We start from the raw sequence: 21,368 nt of genomic DNA, 5'->3' as shown, positions 1-21,368 counted from the left end.
ATCTTACCAAATGGGGTTTGGGTTCAGAAAATTTAACTGCATCCGACCACCTATGGTTTGGAGGTTGACTAAGTGGGTTTGTCAGATTGACAAGTGGATGCGGATGATTGGCGAATTAAACAAATCCTAATTTTACAAAAACATCATATGAGTAGTGCAAGTTCTGGTGTCCCCCCTCCCCCCCCCAAATTTCAATATTTTATTTATTAAACAAATAAATAACATAATATATAAATATTTGTATATATTAATATTTATAAAACCAACTAGAGTATTCTAATTGGCCACCATGACTTTCTTAAGACCCCGTTTATTTTCAGAGGTAGATTGAAGGGGATTGATAGTGAGAAAATTAATAGTAAGAGGATTGTTAGTGAGGGGATTAATTGAAATTGTATTTGTTTTGATAATGGTTGTTAGTGTGGGGATTGTTAAATTATCTTTTTATATAAAATAATAAAACAAATAAAACCATGGTTTTTACTTAACAAAAAAATACAAAAACATTAAATATTAATGTTCAATATGTACTGCCCAACATGATTAAAAAAAAAAAAAAAATTACACTTGGTTGTTTGATCGGCTAGACAACCAGTAACACCCTAAGCCGAACGAACTATTTTCTAATACCACCTCTTTGTCTAGACTCATAATCCACTCTGTTGAGACCTTTCATAATCTGAAAGGACAACCAATCCAGAACTCCATAAGCTAAACAAACATGATTTATAAACACTATTCATCACTAGAAGTCCACTCCAGACTCCTACAACGGAAAACAAACAGGTCCTAAGGGCTTAGTTTCTAGGGAGAGGTCATGAATTCAACTAAGGGGATGTCATAAGTTCAACTCTCCCTAGGGAGAGTTGAATTAAGGGAGTAAGCACTTGACCCTTTGCAAAGAGTGAAGATGCCAACTCTCATAGATATTAATTTAACAATTAACAACTGACTTTCTGTCAATAAAAAAAATCAATATTTATAAAGAATTCCTAATTAATTTAGACAAGTTGGGTTTCACCGGTTGAAACTTGTTTATCTGCCACCCAATTGAAACTCAACTTTTTCAAAATTGCTAAATCTGCATTCGTCCACCCATTGCATCGAAATAGTTCATTTGAGGTCAGATTGAGTTAGGTTGGCCGGATGCTTACCTAGCCCTACTAGTAGCAGACAATCGTTCGACAGAATTCAGGTCCTCCCAACTGTTGAATGGAATCTAAACATCATGGTCCATTCAAACTTGACCCGTATCAAGCTTGAATGTTGAATTATGAGACAAACATCAAAACTGGAGTCAAAAAACCATGAGATATAAGAGTTTAATATATTCCATTTCAAGACTGGTCTTGATCATACAGTATTTGCTAAAATTTATTTGGTAAATTATTTCACAAAACTGTTTTTAAAAAACTATGCACTTTTTTTTTGGGGGGGGGGGGGGGGGGAAGTTATCCTCAAAATTTCCAGAACTGGTTTCACACAAAAAAAAAAACAACAGGAAAATAATGGGTGCTTTTAAAACTTTCATTATTTTTGTTAAAAATACAAAAATAAATAAATAAAGAACAAGTGAGCAAAGTGAATTGCGAAGAAGAAGCTTTTGGAAAGGTCAAAGAAAAAACACCCCGTAAAGAGTTCCTATGGAAAGGTCAAAGAAAAAACACCCCGGAAAGAGTTCCTATAATAATTCTGCGTCGGTCTTCCAATATTGACAGGTTGATTGTTTTGCTCCTGTATGTTCCAAAAAGAGAAAAGATCCATGACAGATTAAGAAGCACTCACCTCTTGTACAGTTCGTGCAATAATCTACGATGTTATTTCCTCTACATTATTTCCTCTACGTGTATTGGTCCAATTTAGGGATTTTGGATCTCCTTCAAATAAAATCTTGATCGAATTAGAACTAGCTGTGGCAAGCGGCATGCCATCATAATGTCAATCAAATCATATTCGGGAAAAAATAAAAATGCACAGAAAATATACGAGGGATGGGTAACCACCCGTTAAAGATATTTCCTTCTATGTTTTGAAACCATATTTATAAGGCTATAACTACATATCTAACCAGTTTATACAGCTTAAAAATGGGATTTGAGGAAGTTTGTTTGAGACAATGAAAATTTTTCCATTAATTAGCATGACATCACCTGTAACAACCCAGGCAGTGTAAAGGTAGTGGAATGTACATCTAGTGATCAGCAAGCTCTTTAAAGACTGGTATGACAAATCAAATCCTTACCCAGAACCAGAACCAAAAGATATTTCAATAATGTCCAGTTAGTTCAATAATGCAACAGCCCCTGGCTAGGATGTTGCTCATTAAGCGGGTTGTGTTCGTCGCTAACATGTCATAAGCACAAACCAGTACCAGGTAGAATATGAGAAACCCACTACACCTTTTCTCAAAACAAGTTGTGTTTTTCAGAAAAATAATACCCCAAAAAATAATAATAATAAATATGTGAAACAGACTGTCACACCCCAGACCCGGGTATGACTAGCCGTGGCCCTTAACCCAAGGCACACATAAGCCTAAACACGAATCCATAATCACATAGAATAGCTGTAACAATAGTCCAGTAAAAATAAATCAAAGCTCAATCCCATGACATGTCACAAGTATGCATGGCAAAACAAGTCATAACCAACTTCCAAAAATATATACTAAACGAGACACAACCCGCCTATAAAATAAAATAATTTTAAATAAAATTCAACCACAACATATGCTCAAAACCAGCATAACAAGCTAAAACAAAATCAATAAATATCCTAGAGATCCATGCAATTAAGTCCCCACTACGCCATGAATCCACTCTAGGTCCTTCTAACACCTGGAAAAACAACTAAGTCAGCAGATAGCTCAGTGAATAGAAGTATGGATAGTAAATATAGTTTTGAAAACATGGTTCAAATCCAAAATAAGATATATATCATAGAAACTAGATTGGCATACAATTTTGATAAAGACAATATGTTTCAAAAAGAAGATTCCACAATTCAACAGTTAAAATACTCATGTCTCTCAAGAACATAACAAATGACATTCTCCACTTAAAACAGATTACAACATGATCATCAATAATTTACTGGGTACCAAGAATAACAAGTAACATGCCATAAAGTTCTCAAGGCAATAAGCACATTGGATCCAATATCAAACCAAGAGTCATTCTCGGGGTGACAACCCAGGCCTTTTCTCTAAGACGATCTGATTTAGGCCACCTAGCCTAGCCTAGGTTTTTTCCTTACAATCATTGAGCACTAGAGTCATCACAGTCCAATCGGGATCTGTTCCCTAGTGGCCAGAGTCACCACACACAATGGAATAATTTTCCTGAACTTTTATATACAGATGGTCCCAATAATCCATAAGATTCAATTTCGCAAAACATAGTAGTTCACCAAAATAAACATGAGACCACAATAAATAGTTTACAATATGCCAAATTTACACATGTTTCAGAAATAAGTTAATTTCATTGATAATATAATAATTTTATCAAAATAGTTCAGAACTGAAACAAAAATTTAATTTTTCAACAGTTTAGAGTAGGGAAACATTTATAAAAATATGTAACATGCAACTACTCACCTGAAAACAGAATAATGTAATACTCGAATAGAGTATAAAGTCTAACTAGTGTCCTCACTCAAGTATGAAAACTACACGTCACTACTAATTTAAAAAAGAATAAGAAACTAAGTAACCCCAAGCTAAAGCGTACTATCCCGGTTCAACCCAACTCGCCATTACTCTTAAATAATACTTAAGTTCATGTTCTTTAAGGTCTAAAATTACCCAAGACATGGGTTCAAATTGAAATTTAATTAGAAGTAACTTTAAGATAAAACAGAATTTAAAACAAATTTTTCCAATCTATTCACTAACTTTGAAAATTAAAAACCCACTCAACGCTGTTAGAAAAATTCCAAAACCCTTCATATATTAACTAATATATCCTAAGATTCAAACCCAATTGGTTTTCCTTAATTCCCTTATCAAAATAATTATTTACGATTACTTATATCCAAAAAGGTCAATTTTTGCAGCACTTTAAAGAAATTAATAGTTCTCTTAGTATACACAAGCAATCAACACAAGGACAAAAATTTTAAAAACTAGACTCAAGACCGGTTCTAATGGCGCTAATTTGGTAATTTTAAGATTTATACCCAAAGAGAACGACACTTCCGAAGTTACTGTTTCGTACTAGTTTCCTGGACAGATTTGAACAGTTTATATGGATTTTGACTCCCAAAAATTATAAGAAAATTATGATATGCAATTCAATATGTAATTAATCTACTGTAAAATTTTCCATTCAAAATTCATCCGTTTGACATGATTTCTTGATTTTGTGCAAAATTCTTGTCCAACGACTCTAGTTCCTTAATTCGCTTTAAAATTTTGCATGATAATTTTATACACAAAATACTATCCCAATCTATTCCTTTTTCTTCCTACAACTCACAATACCCACATGCACCATAACTATGTAAACAACATACTATAATAGAACAAGAATAGATTGATTGTTACCTTAGAGTTGTTGAGCCACAAAGGTGCTGGAAGTTCCTTACTCTCCCCCTCTCTTTTCTGTCTCTTGCTCTCTGTTTCTCCCTCACTCTCACAGCTGCTATGAAATGAATAAGAGAACTTCGGGTTTTTTTTTATCAATTATATAACAGGTCTCTCTTAATTTAAATAAAATACAACTATTATTAGATCAAAATATACTTACTAATTTGTCTCCCCCCCCCCCCCCAAAAAAAAAAAAAAAAAAAATCTTGCCTCTAAATGAAAGACTTTCACCATAATTTATTTTAAGTATAAAATTAATTAAAATCCCTCTAGTAATATTTAATTTGCATTTAAAGATTCACAATAAAATATTTGGGGTTTATAAAATTATTATTTAATTATCTATTTTATTTTTATATTCGGGTTCTCACATAGACCCCAAGTTACGTAATCATAGTGTGAGACTGCTCAAATTGACATATGGCATTGCAGCAAATTATCCATTAAGGTAACAAAACATTTCTCACCCAAAAACGAAACAAAAAAACAGGTCAAATATTTCTCAAAAATTTGTGTCACCTCTTTCTTCCATACAAATTCCTTCTATAATTTCAGCAAATAAATTGAGATAGTGGACTCGGTGTGAAAAGTAATTTAGAATTCCATAACCGAATCCACTTCTTGGTCTACAAAAACTTTATGAAAAGCCTTCTCAATAGCGATATAAAAAAACCATACCTTACAATACCAATACATGATTGATCACAACTCTTATTCATCACAATGTTGATGGTGAAAGAACCAAAAACCCACATCAATCGCACCACTTTCTGGCATTCTGGAACATCTGCAACCATGGGCTTGGGCCTTTCTTGTCCACATTCCAGTGTTTCGGATACCATGGAAACTGCCACATGAGAAAGCAACGTTCCGGATGAGGCATCATCGCCAGATGCCTCCCATCAGGAGAACAAATTGCTGCCACGCCCAGAGGAGAACCGTTCAGATTGAAAGGATAGGCTTCAGTCGGTTTCCCATCATCATCACAATATCTCACAGGTGCCAAGTTTGAGTCAAGAACACGGTCCAAAACACCATCATCAGGGAAATATGCTCGTCCCTCACCATGTGCAGCCCATACACCTAGTGTACTACCCTCCATTCCTTTGAACATTATAGCCGGTGAGTCTTTTATTGTCACACTTGTGAAGCGGCATTCAAACCGTCCTGACTCATTGTGTACGAATCTTGGTTGTGATGGGTCACCACCGATTCCAAAAACACCTCCAACCTCTGGGCCTGGAACCCAACCCAACAGAGCCATGAGCTGGCACCCATTGCAAACCCCAAGACTAAAAGTGTCAGGTCGCTCATAAAATTCCTGAAATTGCTTTAGAAGAGGTTGATTGAATCGTATAGAAGCAGACCAACCCTTTGCAGAATCAAGAACATCGGCATAGCTAAAACCTCCCACAAACACAATCCCACGAAACTCGTGCAGAGATATGGCTCTGTTAAGAAGATCTGACATCGTGACATCCCACGGTTCAAAACCTGCAGCATAAAATGCGGCAGACATTTCCCTGTCCCCATTGCTTCCCTCCTCTCTAATCACGGCTACTTTTGGTTTCGAAATAGCAGCCATGTATTTCTCATCTGTGAAAATTGGAGTGAACGATAATGCCCACAAAGGTGTATGCCTACTCTTCAACCCTTCCTTTTCTAATTCAACACACGATGCTAGCCTTTGGAACTTTTCCAAATGAAAACTGGTTTCTTCCCACATGTCCCTAAGGTGGGAAGTTTTCTCATTCAAATGAGTTATCCCATTTACCTTCAATTCTATCACAGGTTCAGTGGTTACTTGTCCAATGATTTCAGCAGAAATGCCAGCACTGCCAAGTTTTCCAATTATCTTATCCAAGTTCTTCTTACTAACCTCAAGAACAAGACCAAGCTCTTCAGCAAAAAGCATTTGGAAGAGTGTGTTCTCTGCTGAAGTCAAGTCCAATTGAATACCACAATTTCCAGCGAATGCCATCTCAAGAATGTTGACAACGAGCCCGCCATCACTGATATCATGACCCGCAGAGATTAGCTCATCGGAAAGAAGATCTTGAACCCCCTCAAAAACCCTTTTAAGGTAAGAAACATCATCAAGATCAGGACATTCATGTCCAACTTGGTCAAAAACTTGAGCCAGAGCAGACCCACCTAGACGCCGCTTTCCTTTTGCCAAATCAATTAGAAGAAGTACCCCATCATCTCCAAGCTTCAAATCCGGTGTCACTGTTTTGGTTATATCAGGGCAAGTAACATAGGCACTGATTACAAGATTTCCTGGAGCCTTGACTACCTCCCCCGATGAATGGGCTGCCATGGATAGACTATCCTTTCCTCCATCAATAGCGATTCCAAGTTCAATCATGGTTTCCGAGAGAGTCGTGGCAGCATCATACATGGCTGCTCCTTCCCCATCAAGTTTCGCAGCATACATCCAATTCCCACTCGCTTTAACATCAGAAAGTGAAGTAACTTTTGCCCAAACAAGATTTGTGAGTGCTTCTCCAACAGCCAGTCGTGCCATTGCTTTTGGATCCAAAAGTCCCTTGATTGGCTGCTCTCCAATTGCACATGCACCTCCAGTGAAGTCGCTGTAAGTTTGTGCGATAACAGCAACATCAGAAAGAGGTATTTGCAAAGGACCCACAGTTTGTTGCTGTGCCACGAGGCCTGTCACACACCTATCAACTTTAGTTGTTAAGAAGCGTTTTGAACAGACAGAAGGAAGTCTCAACACCCTCTTTAGTGCATCCATCACTTTTACCCCAGGAGCAATGTCAAGTGGCTCTCGCACATGAACAACACGATTGAATTCAAAAGTTTTTTGAGGCATGTGTCCGAGAACTTTCTCAAGCTCAAGATCTACTGCAGGTGGTGGTGGAGGGAGTCCACTTGACTGGCACTTCTCAATAGCTTTGCTGTCAACTAAAACAGCACGTCCCTCACCACTAATTGTCCCAATGACAGCCATAGAGACTCTTTCTCTCTCGCAAATTGACTGTAAAAGGCTGCGGCTTTCAGGCTTCACCAATATCGCATCCTGCTCTTGGTATTCTGCACCCCATATCTCCAAAACAGACATGGTGTGGTCACCAACTACAATTGCCCGGATATCAATCTCAGCACCCTTTGGGTATATTATTTCCTTAACAACATTACAGTTGCCACCAGCACCCTGATCATGAATGCTGATGATTGGATTCTTCTCCCCCATTTCAATACAGGCACGAACAACACGATACAATTTCTGTGCCATCTCTGCATCCCCACGCTGTACGGCATTAAAATCAAGCTCGGCATCATTCTGACCGCTAACCATGCTGGATGCAGCACCACCTCCCATTCCTATACGATATGCTGGGCCTCCAATCTTAACAACTAACATTCCAATGTCAGGCTCTCCTTTTGATATGTGGATGTGATCAATCATCCCGATTCCTCCACTGAACATTATCGGCTTTAACCATTCCCGCCTTTCCCCGCTTGGAAGTCTCATTCCAAAAGTTCTTGTGTAGCCCTGAATCAAGGGCTCCCCAAATTTGTTCCCATAGTCAGATGCACCATTGCTAGCATCTATGAGAATCTGCAAAGGGGAAGCCAAGTTTGGCGGGTATGTGAATGATGGATCTTCCCAAGGAGCATAAGACCCTTCTATGTTAAGATTCCCAACACAATAACCAGCCGTAGATGCAACAACAAAGGACCCCCTTCCAGTCGCATGAGTATCCCTGATTCGACCTCCCGCACCAGTCTCTGCACCAGGGTAAGGTGCCACTGCACATGGGAAATTGTGGGTCTCCGCTGTAAATAAGATATCAAGATCCCAAGCACTTGCATTTAACGGGCAGGTCAAGCCAGGTTGAACTGGTCGCAACTGTTTCACCATAAATCCTTTGATTGCACTTGAGTTATCCTTGAATCCAATGACAGAATTATTTGGATTTGCCTGCAAAGTGCTCTTGACAATTTGCATCAGAGTCCTAGTCATGGGTTGACCATCTATAATTATCTTCCCAGTAAAAAACCAGTGCCTGCTGTGTTCACTGTTAGACTGTGCAATATCAAAGAGCTCAACTGTTGTAGGGTTCCGCTTGATGTCATCTCTGAAAAGCTGAGTGTAATACTCCAAATCTTGTTCATCAAAGGCTAAACCCATTTTCTCATTTATTTCTTCCAATGCAATCCGGCCCCTCTCCATGACTGGTACATATTGAACATCCTCGGGGACTGCACTAGTAGCAAAGGATGTGAGCTTATGGGTATAAACACACTCAGTCATCCGATCATGCACCATCGCAGCAAACTCATTGATTTGATGATCTGGCAATGAACTGCTTCCAGCATTAATGTACAGCAAGTACCTCCTTGATCTTTCTATTCTAGTTACCTCTGTCAATCCACAGGCTCGGCAGATTGATACAGCATTAGCAGACCATGCAGTTGTAAATGACAAACGAGGCCCAACTTCAATTATCACCATGTTTGACCCTGCATTCTTTTCCCTATGAAAAAAGCTCTCAGTCCCCAAATTATCTGGCTCATAGGTTTCTCCTAGAAGCCATTTAAGAACAGAGAGTTTTTCACTTGAAAGACCAGAATCAAGCCCAATATTGAAACACTGCTCAGTTTTCAAACCAATTACTTGATTTGAAATTTTCATCTGAATTGACTTCAGAAGTTCTGCCGTTGCACTCTCTTGAATCAATGGTAAGCGGAAAAAATGTAAAACCCTTTCAGCAGGTTTTTGAAGCATGCCTAATTCTTCATCAACTGCACTACTCACATCCCCTGAAACCACAGCTCTGACCTTTGTTGGACATGAAGGCCTAAATGCAGTACGTTTAGTAGATATTCTCGGTGATGGAATTCGATGCCGAAGTGTGCCCCAAAGTAAATGATTTCTCTGCCTGAGTGAATTTCTTGGCAAAAATAGATTTTGTCTATGAGAACCCTACAATTATGAAAACAAAATGCATCTCAGGTTCAGCTGCTAAAATCAGATGCCAAGCACCCCTAATGCAGGGTACCAAAAAAAAAAATACATAAGAGCGACAAAGATCACAAAGAAAGCATACTTGCAAGAATTCCGTTGCTGTAATTTCCCAAGCAGCAGCCATTTCCTCAAACTGCAAGAAATTTTTTTAAAAAAATGTTATGGGTATGCTGGTAGGACAAAACTTTAAAAAAGTAGGATACAGTACAACGTCGCTGATTTTTTATAATGATTTGTGAAAATCTTTCAATTCAAGCACTTGAAAATCTTTCACTTCAACTATATAACATATAAAATGACTTTATTTATGTGTGTGAAAATCAATTAATCAAATAACCATTACAAAAACATCAAGGTTATGAAAGTAACAATTACTCGGTGTGGTTTTGGCTGTTTTATGCACGGCCCTAATTAGATCGTTATGGCATCATCCAGTAATACAAGAATTGGAAAGGACTTTTGATATTTGTTGTTCATGATTGGGTTTGTGGTGGTGGTAGAGATTTGCACTATCAAGTAACACAAGAATTGGAAAGGACTTTTTCTTCTTCTTCCTTTGGCAAAGAATTTGGCGTGGTAAATAGGTTTATACTTGTAAAATTTAATACTTCCCCTCTTGTTTCATGTTGCTACTAAATTTTGTAATCGATGGTGTTACATATGCCAATTGGTATATCAATTATTGTACCAATATATATTATGATATTATTACTTTAAAATTATGACTTCACCCATTATACAAATTTTAAAAATTCAAAACATCTAAAATTATGTCATATTATCTGTTAATATACTAATTAGTATACCAATTAATATATATTGGATTATTTGGCCTTTTCCCTTACTCAAGTTTTATGGAATGCATAAGGGGTACACTTTTTTTTATCAAAAGTAAAATAAAATGAGTGGTACTCTTTCTTTGCGTGAACTGATTTGCCATGCTACTCTAATGAGAATTGGTGTTATTTTGGGAATTATGTTAAAAATTGATTTTTTGATTTTTTTTTTCTTTTAAAAAATAAAAAAATAAATTAAAAAAAATAGAGAGGTAATACAACCTAAAATAGATTAAAAGTCAAAAAGTAATTTTTTACCCATTTGCCAAAACAGTCATAAATAAGGCCATCTTCAACCATGACAACATTCATAAAATGTTCATTATGAAATACTTAAACCCAAACACTATTTTACTCAAATTAGCACTGTTTGGCGTAATTTTTAAATTTATTTTTTGAAAATATTTCAATCATGACTAAATTCAAAAAAAGTTCATTTGATATGAAATACTTAAACCCAAACACTATTTTACTCAAATTAGCACTGTTTGGCTTAATTTTTAAATTTATTTTTTGAAAATATTTTTTTGATGTTTATCCAGTTTCAATCTTTTTAAACAGAATTTCAGATAGTCAGGACCCTATTGGGGGAAATTATTGGGTGCTCCTAAAACAATTATAGGTTGTACTCTAACTTGATAAAGCAATAAGATTATTCATAACTTTTGTATATCAGAATTAGAAAAAGCCTTGAGATATAATTTAAGTCTCATAATTGGATCCACAATGACATGATATGCTATGTATTCATTTTTGAATTATTACAAACTCGATAATGTAAAACTCAAGTTCCTTACTATCAAGTATCCTACTATCAAGTATCCTACTATCAATTAAAATAAACAAATAAATAAAAAGCACACTCGCTAGTGCCCTGCTATCAATTCCAATCAAATAAATTCAAAAACACAGAAGCAAGTACCCTACTATCAATTAAAATGAAACAAATAAATAAAATAGCACACCCGCCAGTGCCCTACTATTAATTAAATAAAGTTTTTTAAAAAAGGCAATACACCCGCAAATATCCTACTATCAATTAAAATAAACAAATAAAAAAAATGCACAACCGCCAGTGACCTGCTATTAATTAAAAGCAAATAAATTAAAAGCACACATGCTAATACAACCGCTAGGGAGGAAGGGATGGAAGAGATATAGCTTTACTTCTACGTTCAGATGGAGAAATTGAGAACCTATGACAAACAAAAACAAAACATCAAAACAGAGTTAGTAAAGAAGACAATACTTAAGGAAATTAATGATTATGGGGAGAAAAGAAAGAATCTATGTACGAAAAATATTATTTTGCACATCTTTGAACATTAACAAACTGCATAAGCAATAACAGAGATGAAAGTCTACTACATTTGTTCAAAGTATCAATAACCATTACATAAATAAACACTTAAACAAATGTACCACAACCAACCGTTTGACCATTTCAACAAAAAATTAAATAAAAATATATACAAAAATAAAAAAAAAAATTATTTGATTGAATGAACTATGTGATTATTTAATAGATCATAACTTGGTCAATTTCCAAGTAGTTTACTGTGTCAAAGGTGAAGCTGAGTAGCTTCTAAGGTGCCGTTTGGTAACACTTACATTTTCAGTTTTCTGTTTATATTTACAAAAATTTAAAAAACTCAAATAAAAACTTGTTTGGTAAAATTTTTGATTTATAAATCAGTGGTCTCAGTTTATAAATTTGGCAAAAAAATGAAAACACAAAAAATGTGTTTCCATTTTGAGTTTTCAGTTTTTTTTTTTTTTATCACCCAACACTAGCCACCACCCGCCACCATTTTCCACCACCACCATCCGCCACCCACCTGCTATCCACCCGCCACCACCCACCACTCGCCACTACCATCCACCGCCCGCCGCCACTACCTACTTGCCACCACCACTCACCACTCACTTGCCACCACTACCTGCCACCACCAGCCACCCACCACCACCACCTGCCACCTGCCACTCACTCGCCACCACCACCACCACCGACCACCAACCACCACCACCACTACCACCATTACCTACCACCCACTCGCCACCCACCTGCCACCGCCACCCGCCACCACCCACTCGTTACCACCTACCACTTGCCACCGTCACCCATCCACCCACCCACCCACCCACCCACCCACCACCACCATCCGCCACCTACCCGCCACCACCCGCCATCCGCCACCTGCCACCCACCTGCCACCACCACCACCACCACCACCCGCCACCGTCACCCACCCATGCACCCACCATCACCACCCGCCATCCGCCACCCACCACCCGCCACCGTCACCCATCCACTCACTACCACCACCCGCCACCTACCTGCCACCACCACCCACCTGCCACCACCACCACCCACCTGCCACCACTACCACCACCCACTCGTTACCACCCGCAACCATCACCCACCCACCCACTACCCACACCGTCACCACTTTCCACCACCGTCTTCCGTCGCCACTTGCCACCACTCGCCATTTCTCACTCTTTTTTATATTTTAAATTTTTTTTAAACATTTTGTTAATTACCAAACGCGTTTGTGGTTTATGTTTTTCTAAAAATAAACAAAAAATAAATAAAAACCAGTTTATAAAATTTTTGTAAATATAAATTGAAAACGTAAACATTACCAAACACACCCTAAATGGATGGACTATTGGATTATTTTTTTGAAAACTTTGTATCCGGTCTATTGAACTATTGGACTACTGGATTTGGATTATTGTTATTGGATTTTTTGCTACAATTGATAGAACCTTTATGATGTGTTTGGATCATAAATATGAGTAGAGATTTGAAAAGGAAATGGGAAAATGTGGGTGAAATGTCAATGAACTATAATTACATTCAACATACTTTTTTTCTTTCCCTTTCCAAATCCCTAACCAAATCCATGATTCAAACATAACATTAAGGAAATATGATGGTTTCAACGTCATAGAAAGCAAAACGCATTCACATAATTTTATTCTTTTGTGCTAGTTTATTATTTTCCAAAAAAATTTAAAATAAAATAAAAATGTGGGAGTGCATTTTCCAAATGATTTGAGCCAACATCAATCCATATGTCATATTTACATGAAGTTATATATCATAAAGTGATTAATTATAAATGACAGCAATTATGGCTTTGGTTATAATTCTTGCTTAACATAAATTATTTGTACGTAGAAAAGTTCCTAGAATTTGAATGTTTGGTATAGATTTAACTTGATGTGATGTGAACCACACCCTATATCAATCTGATCCACCCATTTAGAATTCTATACGTTTTTCTAAGCATTTTTTCTGGTTATGTAGAATTGTTGTTTACTTAAAAAGCATAACTTAGTTTCATTCGTAGTTTTTTTCTATGTCAAAGAGGAATATGAGTTGCTTTTAATTAGGCTGACTATGTGATTGTTGTTATTGGATTTTCTGATCTTCATAGAGCCCTTTTGGAAATCGGATGTTTTGATTTGAGCATCACAGAAATCATATTCTTATAAAATTTCAAAATCTTATTATGAAGATCATTGATGATGCTAATAATGACAGCTAATAAAATTGTTAAATTCTAATATTTTGCAAAATATATTCTGAAACTGTTTTTTGTTGTTATGTATTCAATTTTCTCTTCTCCGATAATGTGATATACATTTTATCACTATTCTATAAATTCATCTCTTACTCTTCATTTGGGACAACAGAAAGCCATTGGATTTTTTAATATTATACATTGGATGTGTTGCGCATGTTGGTATAATAAAGAATATTTTTTTCTAAATTTATATAGAAAGTCATTGGTTTTCCCATTCATTATGTATTACATTGAGTTGAATGTTAAGCATACCCCTACTCAATTTGATGGGATTACAAACAAATATAAAATTAATATTAAAATAAAATGTGCATAGATAATGCACCAACAGCTTCCAATCATGAGAAGAATTGTATATCAATCAAATAAAAATCCTCAAATGCAGAGGTAAAATATGCAACTATTAATCCATAAGGGGAATATTATATTCAACCATAACCCAAAAGCACCAATATTAGAAGTATAACATAACACGAAACGAAAAATTATAAACATGAACAGATTTTAACAAATAAATAAGAAATTGCAGTCTCACATCAGTTATATGAGTACAAAATTCAATTAACCACACATCATATTTCACAAACCCAAGCCAAATTTGAAGTATATATCCATATATATGGAATCAAAACAACTATCAAATCAAACAAACATGAAAAACAAAAGCTATTCATGTCATATTTTCCTAAATTTAGAAACCAACCACTCCAAGTGAGGTGATTTTGAAGAAGGGGAAACAAGAATCGAGAAAGGAAATAGGGTTAACAAAAGGGGATTTTGGTCTAGGGTTTCATAGAATACGGTTAAAGAAAGGCAAGAGAAACGAGTTGCAAAGACAGACATACTGAGAGATTCATACCTTCAGGTAAAGTTTTTACATGTAGAAAATAGATATGGAACAATCAGCAAAAAAGATGCACTTTGCGGGATGGTCTTCTAGGGCGGACAAGATCACCGGAGTTGTGTCTGAAAACGGGAGGGTTTTGGACCAAATAACATGAGGGTTTTGGCAAAACAACGTGAGCCTTTGTGGGGAGGGGGGAGGCACAATCAGTAAAAGGCAAAGAAAAAAAAAAAGTAACCGGTTGAGAAGCTATTCAAATTTTTTTAATTAAATTATGGTGCAGATTAATTTATAAATATCTAATGGTTTTATTTATCAAAAAATAAATAAATAAATATCTAATGGTTTAAAAGTAAGGTATACATAATATATACATTTAATGAGGTGCACAATCATTAATACTTTGATAATTGAACAAAAAGTCATTCACAGAAAAGATTTTCAAATGTTTATTGGATTTAAATCATATAGCCACATTTGAATAATTCTTTCCTAAACCTTGATCCAATCTAGATGACCATCATTACACAAACATTCGTTTCTCACTTTCCACAATTCCCAGAAAATTGGTGAAGGTATCTTATATATAACAATTCTTCTGTCTTCTTGGATTTTTAAATAAATAAATTAGTTCCATGAAATAAGTTGGCTCTACAAGAACAAATATTAACCATTCCAAATCAAATTGCATCAACTTCTCTGAATGCATGTTGATGAACTTACAATATCCGATTGTTTGTCTGTGAGCTTGTGAACTATAAAACCTTAATGGGTTTATATAGTAACATCAAAATATCCATTCGTATCTCAGTTTCCACAATTCCCATAAAATTGCTAAAGCTAATACATCCCAAACCACTTTAATTTTCTTTCTCATAGGAAAATCAAGCCACCACAAGACTAACTGTTAGAAACATAAACAGATTTCAATAAACAAATAGAAAATTACATTCTCATATCAGTTGCATGAGTACAAAATTCAACTACCCACACATCAGATTTCACACACTCAAGCCAAATTTCAAGTATATATATATATATATATATATATGGAATCAAAACAACTAACAAACATAAAAAACCTAAACCTATTCAAATCATATTTTCCTAATTTTATAAACCAACCCAGTGAGTTCACAGAGGTGAAAGGGCAGTTTCAAAGAACGGGATTTCGGTCTAGGGTTTCATAGAATGGAGATGGAGAATGGGAGAGAAACAAGTTCCAGTGAGAGAGGGAGAGAGAGAGAGAGATTGAGGCATATAGCTTACTAAAACGAGAAGGAAAAGAAAAGGCAGAGGAATAAACTCACTCTTCAGTGCTTGGCGCGGAGGAGCTCCGGCGAGATCCTGTACAGATCTTCGTCAACAGCTTTGGGAGCTTTTCTCCGTGGCGGAGGATGCGGCGGAGAAAGCAAAACAGGTCTCGGCGGTGGCAATGGGCAGCTGCGACGACCGAGAGAGAGAGAGAGAGAGAGAGAGAGAGTGATTTCTGAAAACGTTTGGGCTGGAGAAAGGGTCTAGGATCTGTCAAAAGCAATAATTGTGAGTTCGACAAAATTTGGATGTTTGTTTTACATTTTTAGAAAAAAAATAAAAAATTTAAGGGGTATGTAATAATCATTTTAAAAAAAATTAAAACATTTCTGAGTAGAGTTTTATAATAAAATAAATTATTAATTTATAATTTTATTAATTTATACTTAATTTTTTAATTTTTAATATAAATTCTTTATCTATTTTTATTAAGTAAAATTAATAAAAAAAAAATATTTTACTCATCAATTACAAAATATATAATCACACCATTAATTGGCGTAATAAAAATATTGAAAATTCTAGAAACCACAAATATTGTAATCAAGTCACAAAATTTTGTAATATAAAATACAAAATACATAATGGCGTCACTAATTGGTGTAACAAAATTGTTTAAAATTATAGAAAATCACAAATGATGTAACTAATGCCCAAAATTTCGTAATATTAATCAAAAATTATATAACTATCCACTAATTGGTGTAACAAAAACATCTAAAATTTTTAAAAATCACAAATGTCATAACCAACTCACAAAATTTAATTATATCAACTACAAAATGTGTAACTGCACCACTAATTGACATAATAAAAATAATCAAAATGTTCACAAATCACAAATGTTATAACCAACTTATAAAATTTCATAACATCAATCACAAAATGCGTAATAACACAACTAATTAATGTGGCAAAAATATTCAAATTTTTTATAAACTACAAATATCGTAATCAAGTAACAAAGTTTCATAACAATTATCATAAAATGACTAACAAATCACTAAAAATCCTATAATCACCAATCGGGATCTATCATGATACAGAGAAAATAAAATATAATGACAATCATTAAATAATTTAATCAACGACTTAAAGCCATGGAACAAAAAATGAGAGTCAGAAAAGATTAACTAGTAGAGCGAGAGAAAAGGGAATATGGGAAAGAGAGACTAAACGGGCTTATTACTTGTGAAAATGACGTCAAAGGCGATGTTGTTTCCTATAAGGAACATCAGAGATTCTACAGTGACAGTAAAGAATGAGAGAGATGCTTAAGGAATGAAGAAAACTGAGATAGTAGAACAATGCAACAAAATGTGTAATATTCATTTTTCAACAGTTCTATAACACATGTACAAATTGATAATAACAAAACCTTTCAAATCATAACTACGGCCAAAGGTTTGTATATATATGACATATTAATGTGAAACAGCTAGAGTTTCGAGATAGATGCATTTACTAGATAAAGAAATATCACCAGAATGAATAGTGTTGAAATAGACAGAGAGAATAGTGACGAGTTCAAAGATCTATTGCATAGACACAAGAGTAGAAAGAGGAAGAATCTAGTGAGGAAGAACTATCAACGATGGTCGTTCGATAATTTGAGCGAAATAGAGAAGTCTGATTAAGGAATAGAGAGAACTCAGACACAACTACGACAAATCAAGAGAAAGAAAATTGAGTAGAGAAAACAATGAAGAAAAGTTGGGAAAAAAATTTAGGAGAAAAATTATTTAGTATAACAAAATAAAATCACGTCATAGATAATTTTTTTCAACATATTTTTTATTAAAATTTAGTTAAATTATTAAAATATTAAAATATATATATCTATAAGTGCATATGGATATTTTAAAAAGTATATCGTTTGTATATTACTATGGCTAAAAATAAATCTAAAATAGAGATAGGTGATCATTACAATTGTCACTTAGGGATGACATTTCAAAATTAATTGAGAGAGTTGAGAGTTCAGAGAGAATAAGAGTTTGAGAGGCAGATTTGTTTGTGAGAAATAAAATGAGAGAGAGGTGGTATTTATAGGACTTGGGAAAGAGGGGTTATTTTATATATAAATACAAATAAATAAAATTGGCTATAAATGGAATTAACGGTTTTATGACTGTTTCAATTTTTTTTTGTTTTAAATTTTTGGCCGTTGCACTGACAGATAGGGAGGAGCCATTGGGGTCGGGTCTGGCCAGATGAGGAAAAAAATTTCGAGTCGAGCTCACAGGATGGGTCACACTTCATAACACACCAGGGCCAAGACGGGCTCTAGAACACGTAGCCCAGGGTCTTAGGTTGGGCTTAGGCTCAAGCTTGGTTAGGCCCACCCAGGGCGCGAGCGGACTTGGGGTGTGTCGCGAGCTCGTGGACCAAATTTACACCCCTATATGTGAGTAGTGGTTATGAGATATGAGATTAGCGGTTATGATATATGTGATGTTGGTTATGAGGCAAAGGGTGTTCGTTATGAGATGTAATTATGACATATGTGGGTAAAGGTTATGAGATATGATTAGTGATTATAAGATATGTGATTTTGGTTATGAGCAAAGTGGTGTAGTTATAAGTCAAAGGGTGTTTGGTTATGAAATATGTGATTAGTGGTTATGAGATATGTAATGTTGGTTATGATCAAAGTGGTATAGTCATGAGATATGTGTTTAGTAGTTATGATACATGTGATGTTGGTTATGAGATATGTGGGTAATAGTTATGAGATATTTGATTAGTGATTATAAGATATGTGATTTTGGTTATGAGTAAAGTTGTGTCAAATGGTGTTTGGTTATGCTATATGTGTTAGTGGTTATGAGATATGAGATATTGATTATGATCAAAGTGGTGTGATTATGAGCAAAATGGTGTTAGTTATGAGACATGTAACTAGTAGTTATGAGATATGTGATGTTGGTTATGAGAAAAGAGTATTGGTTATGAGATATGTGATTAATGGTTATGAGATATGCGATGTCAATTATGACTTAATCGGTAGTGTTTTATGTACTAATTGGTATATCAATTATTATATTAATTGAGAGGGGAGATTTGCACCGGACAGTACGGCCGAGCTACGGTAACGTAGGTTTGGCAAGCCTCTCGGTGCCGAGCTATCTCCTCAATCGGCACGGCCCTCCGGCCTGTTTTACACGGTCGAGCTAGGTTTGCCGACCAAGCATGCTCTAAGGCCTGGCCGAGCTGTGGCTGCTAGTCGTTCAGCGGTAGGCGCGTTAGCACGGCGCGACCGAGCAGATGACAGTCCGAAAAGAGTCTAGGCCGGGAAGAGGCCGGCGTGCGCCCGATAGCTCGGCAGCTCGGTCGTGTTCTTTGTGGTTGTGATTTGCTCCCAAGGAATAGGCCGGTCTTGGTATGCCGGTCGGGTGTGTCACTTGGGCCAATGGCGTGAGGGAGGGGATATCTGCTCCAGGCACGCGTCAGTACTGTTTGGCAGTCTTGCATGTACTGGATGGAGGATTTGGCCTTTACACATGTAAGGTGGTGGGAGGCAAGCATATCCAACTGTCCAGGGAAGGACAGCAGAGGTAGTGCGCGCACAATCCTGAGGCTGCATGGCCAGCCTAGAAAAAGGAAGGGAGGACGAACGTTGGTGGCAAGAAACTTGCGCTATCTGAAATACTCTATCTCTCTCGAATAGCCTCCTTCCTCTAGTAATCTGACTTGATCGTCGGAGGGTCTATCCGGCATACCACCGCCGGGCAGCTCACTTTTTCTGTGTTGTCAGGTTAGACTCCGTCACGCGAAGCTTGAACTCCAAGGAGTACGGAAAGCAGAGGATATTTCGCCCCCGTACAATTGGCGCCGTCTGTGGGAACTCTTTGATACTCAAACCTTGTTTTTCAAGCTTCTTCAACCATCTCCATGGCCAACAACGAAGAAACTCCACTATCTGTCGTCGATGGCGTCACACCAGAGTTTGTCGGACGGAGAGAAGGCCCCCCGAATGTTCCAGCCATGGCGGGCCTAGAAACTTCTTCGCGAGGCGCTCAAGACAAACGCGGAAGGAGTACTGATCGCTCGAAAAGTCCAAAAGGCCAACGGCGGCGGGGGGAGTCCCATGCGCAGCACCTGGAGCACAAACTCAAAGACCAAGACGCCCTCATTCGCAGGATGGCGGTGGAGATGGAGATGTTAAAACGCCAGATCAAAGGGAAGGGTGTTGCTGGAGAGGGCAACCTCAATGAGCGCACCCCGTCCCCCCCATTCTAGCAGTCGCCGCCAGAAGAGGACCCACTCTCTCTCCATCACCAGGAACTATGGGATTGGAGATTCCGACCGAAGGGAGGGCAGATCCCTCACTCGAGACAGCACATACCGTCCCTCGCGCCATTCTCTGACGTCACGTTACTCTTTCTCCACCCGTTCTAGAGACCTGAGGGATGTATTGGAGGAGAGGACGCGCCATCGAGAGGCTCAGAGAGTGTTGGCGTGGCAGAGGTTGAGTGCCCCAGTTCACTGTAGCGAAGAAGTGGCGATGCCAGCACCCAGAGTGATGGCCCATACGCCAGTGGACAAAGAGCTGGCGAGACTTACAGCCACGCCGTTGTCTCCAGAGACCGAGAGTACACTACTCCCTGCCAGATTCCACCAGCCTAAGTTCACCTTGTACGACGGCAAAACGGATCCGTACATGCACGTGAGTCATTACTGGCAAGTAATGGCTGGCCACCGGCGCAATGACATCTTGATGTGCCTCATATTCCCAACAAGCTTGGGAGAACTGGGCCTGCAGTGGTTCGAAAGGCTTCCAAAAGGGAGTATAGAGGGGTGGCAGTAACTGGCGGAAGCCTTCACCACCAAATTCAAAACCAACACTCGAACGCCGAAGGAGGTCGATCATCTTCTGGGCATCAAGATGGAGTCAGGGGGATCAATGAAGGCATACAACGCGAAGTACTAGGAAACCTACAACGAAATCCTCGACTGCCCTACCAATCTGGCGATCACTCAATACAAGCGGGGTCTCTCAGTCGGGCATAGGCTGCGGGATTCGCTCACAATGCACCAACCCACAACCATGGAGTCCTTGATGCAGCGGATCAATGAGCACATCCGTGTAGAGGACGATGCCGCCTCCACGACCGAGAAGGTTAATCCAGCCGCAGCGGACAGAAGGGTAGCAGGGAAAGTTCACTCGGTCGAGCAGGAGGATAACCGCCCA

The 21,368-nt window shown here is 37.3% G+C and overlaps 1 protein-coding gene across 6 annotated transcripts; it reads right to left on the bottom strand.

Moving 5' to 3' along the window:
• Positions 1-2,563: 2,563 nt before the first annotated feature.
• On the bottom strand, positions 2,564-16,452 carry LOC114304702 (putative phosphoribosylformylglycinamidine synthase, chloroplastic/mitochondrial). 6 transcript variants are annotated; one of them, XR_003644114.2, is made up of 6 exons: positions 16,171-16,452; positions 11,538-11,616; positions 9,667-9,717; positions 5,267-9,542; positions 4,547-4,643; positions 2,564-2,837 (listed from the first exon to the last, which is right to left on the bottom strand). XR_003644114.2 is itself a non-coding variant. In XM_028249836.2 (4 exons), exons 3-4 carry the CDS (start codon positions 9,706-9,708, stop codon positions 5,343-5,345), a joined length of 4,242 nt encoding a protein of 1,413 aa, XP_028105637.2. In that variant the 5' UTR covers positions 9,709-9,717; positions 11,538-11,616; positions 16,171-16,452; the 3' UTR covers positions 5,065-5,342. The 6 variants fall into 6 exon arrangements, 2 of the variants coding, with proteins under 2 accessions (XP_028105637.2, XP_082772979.1); XR_003644113.2 differs by having other exon boundaries at positions 4,547-4,640; XR_003644112.2 differs by lacking the exon at positions 4,547-4,643.
• Positions 16,453-21,368: the final 4,916 nt, after the last annotated feature.

This window comes from Camellia sinensis, chromosome 2 (genome assembly GCF_055761805.1).
Source record: "Camellia sinensis isolate YWXY chromosome 2, ASM5576180v1, whole genome shotgun sequence".
NCBI classification, from domain to species: domain Eukaryota; kingdom Viridiplantae; phylum Streptophyta; class Magnoliopsida; order Ericales; family Theaceae; genus Camellia; species Camellia sinensis.
This window is presented reverse-complemented; position numbering and strand designations above follow the sequence as displayed.

Coding starts and splice junctions, on each gene's coding strand:
- LOC114304702 (XM_028249836.2), bottom strand. CDS start 9,708: ATGGCTGCTGCTTGGGAAATTACAGCAACGGAATTCTTGCAA. Junction 9,543..9,666: donor CAGCAACGGAATTCTTGCAA/GTATGCTTTCTT, acceptor TCATAATTGTAG/GGTTCTCATAGACAAAATCT.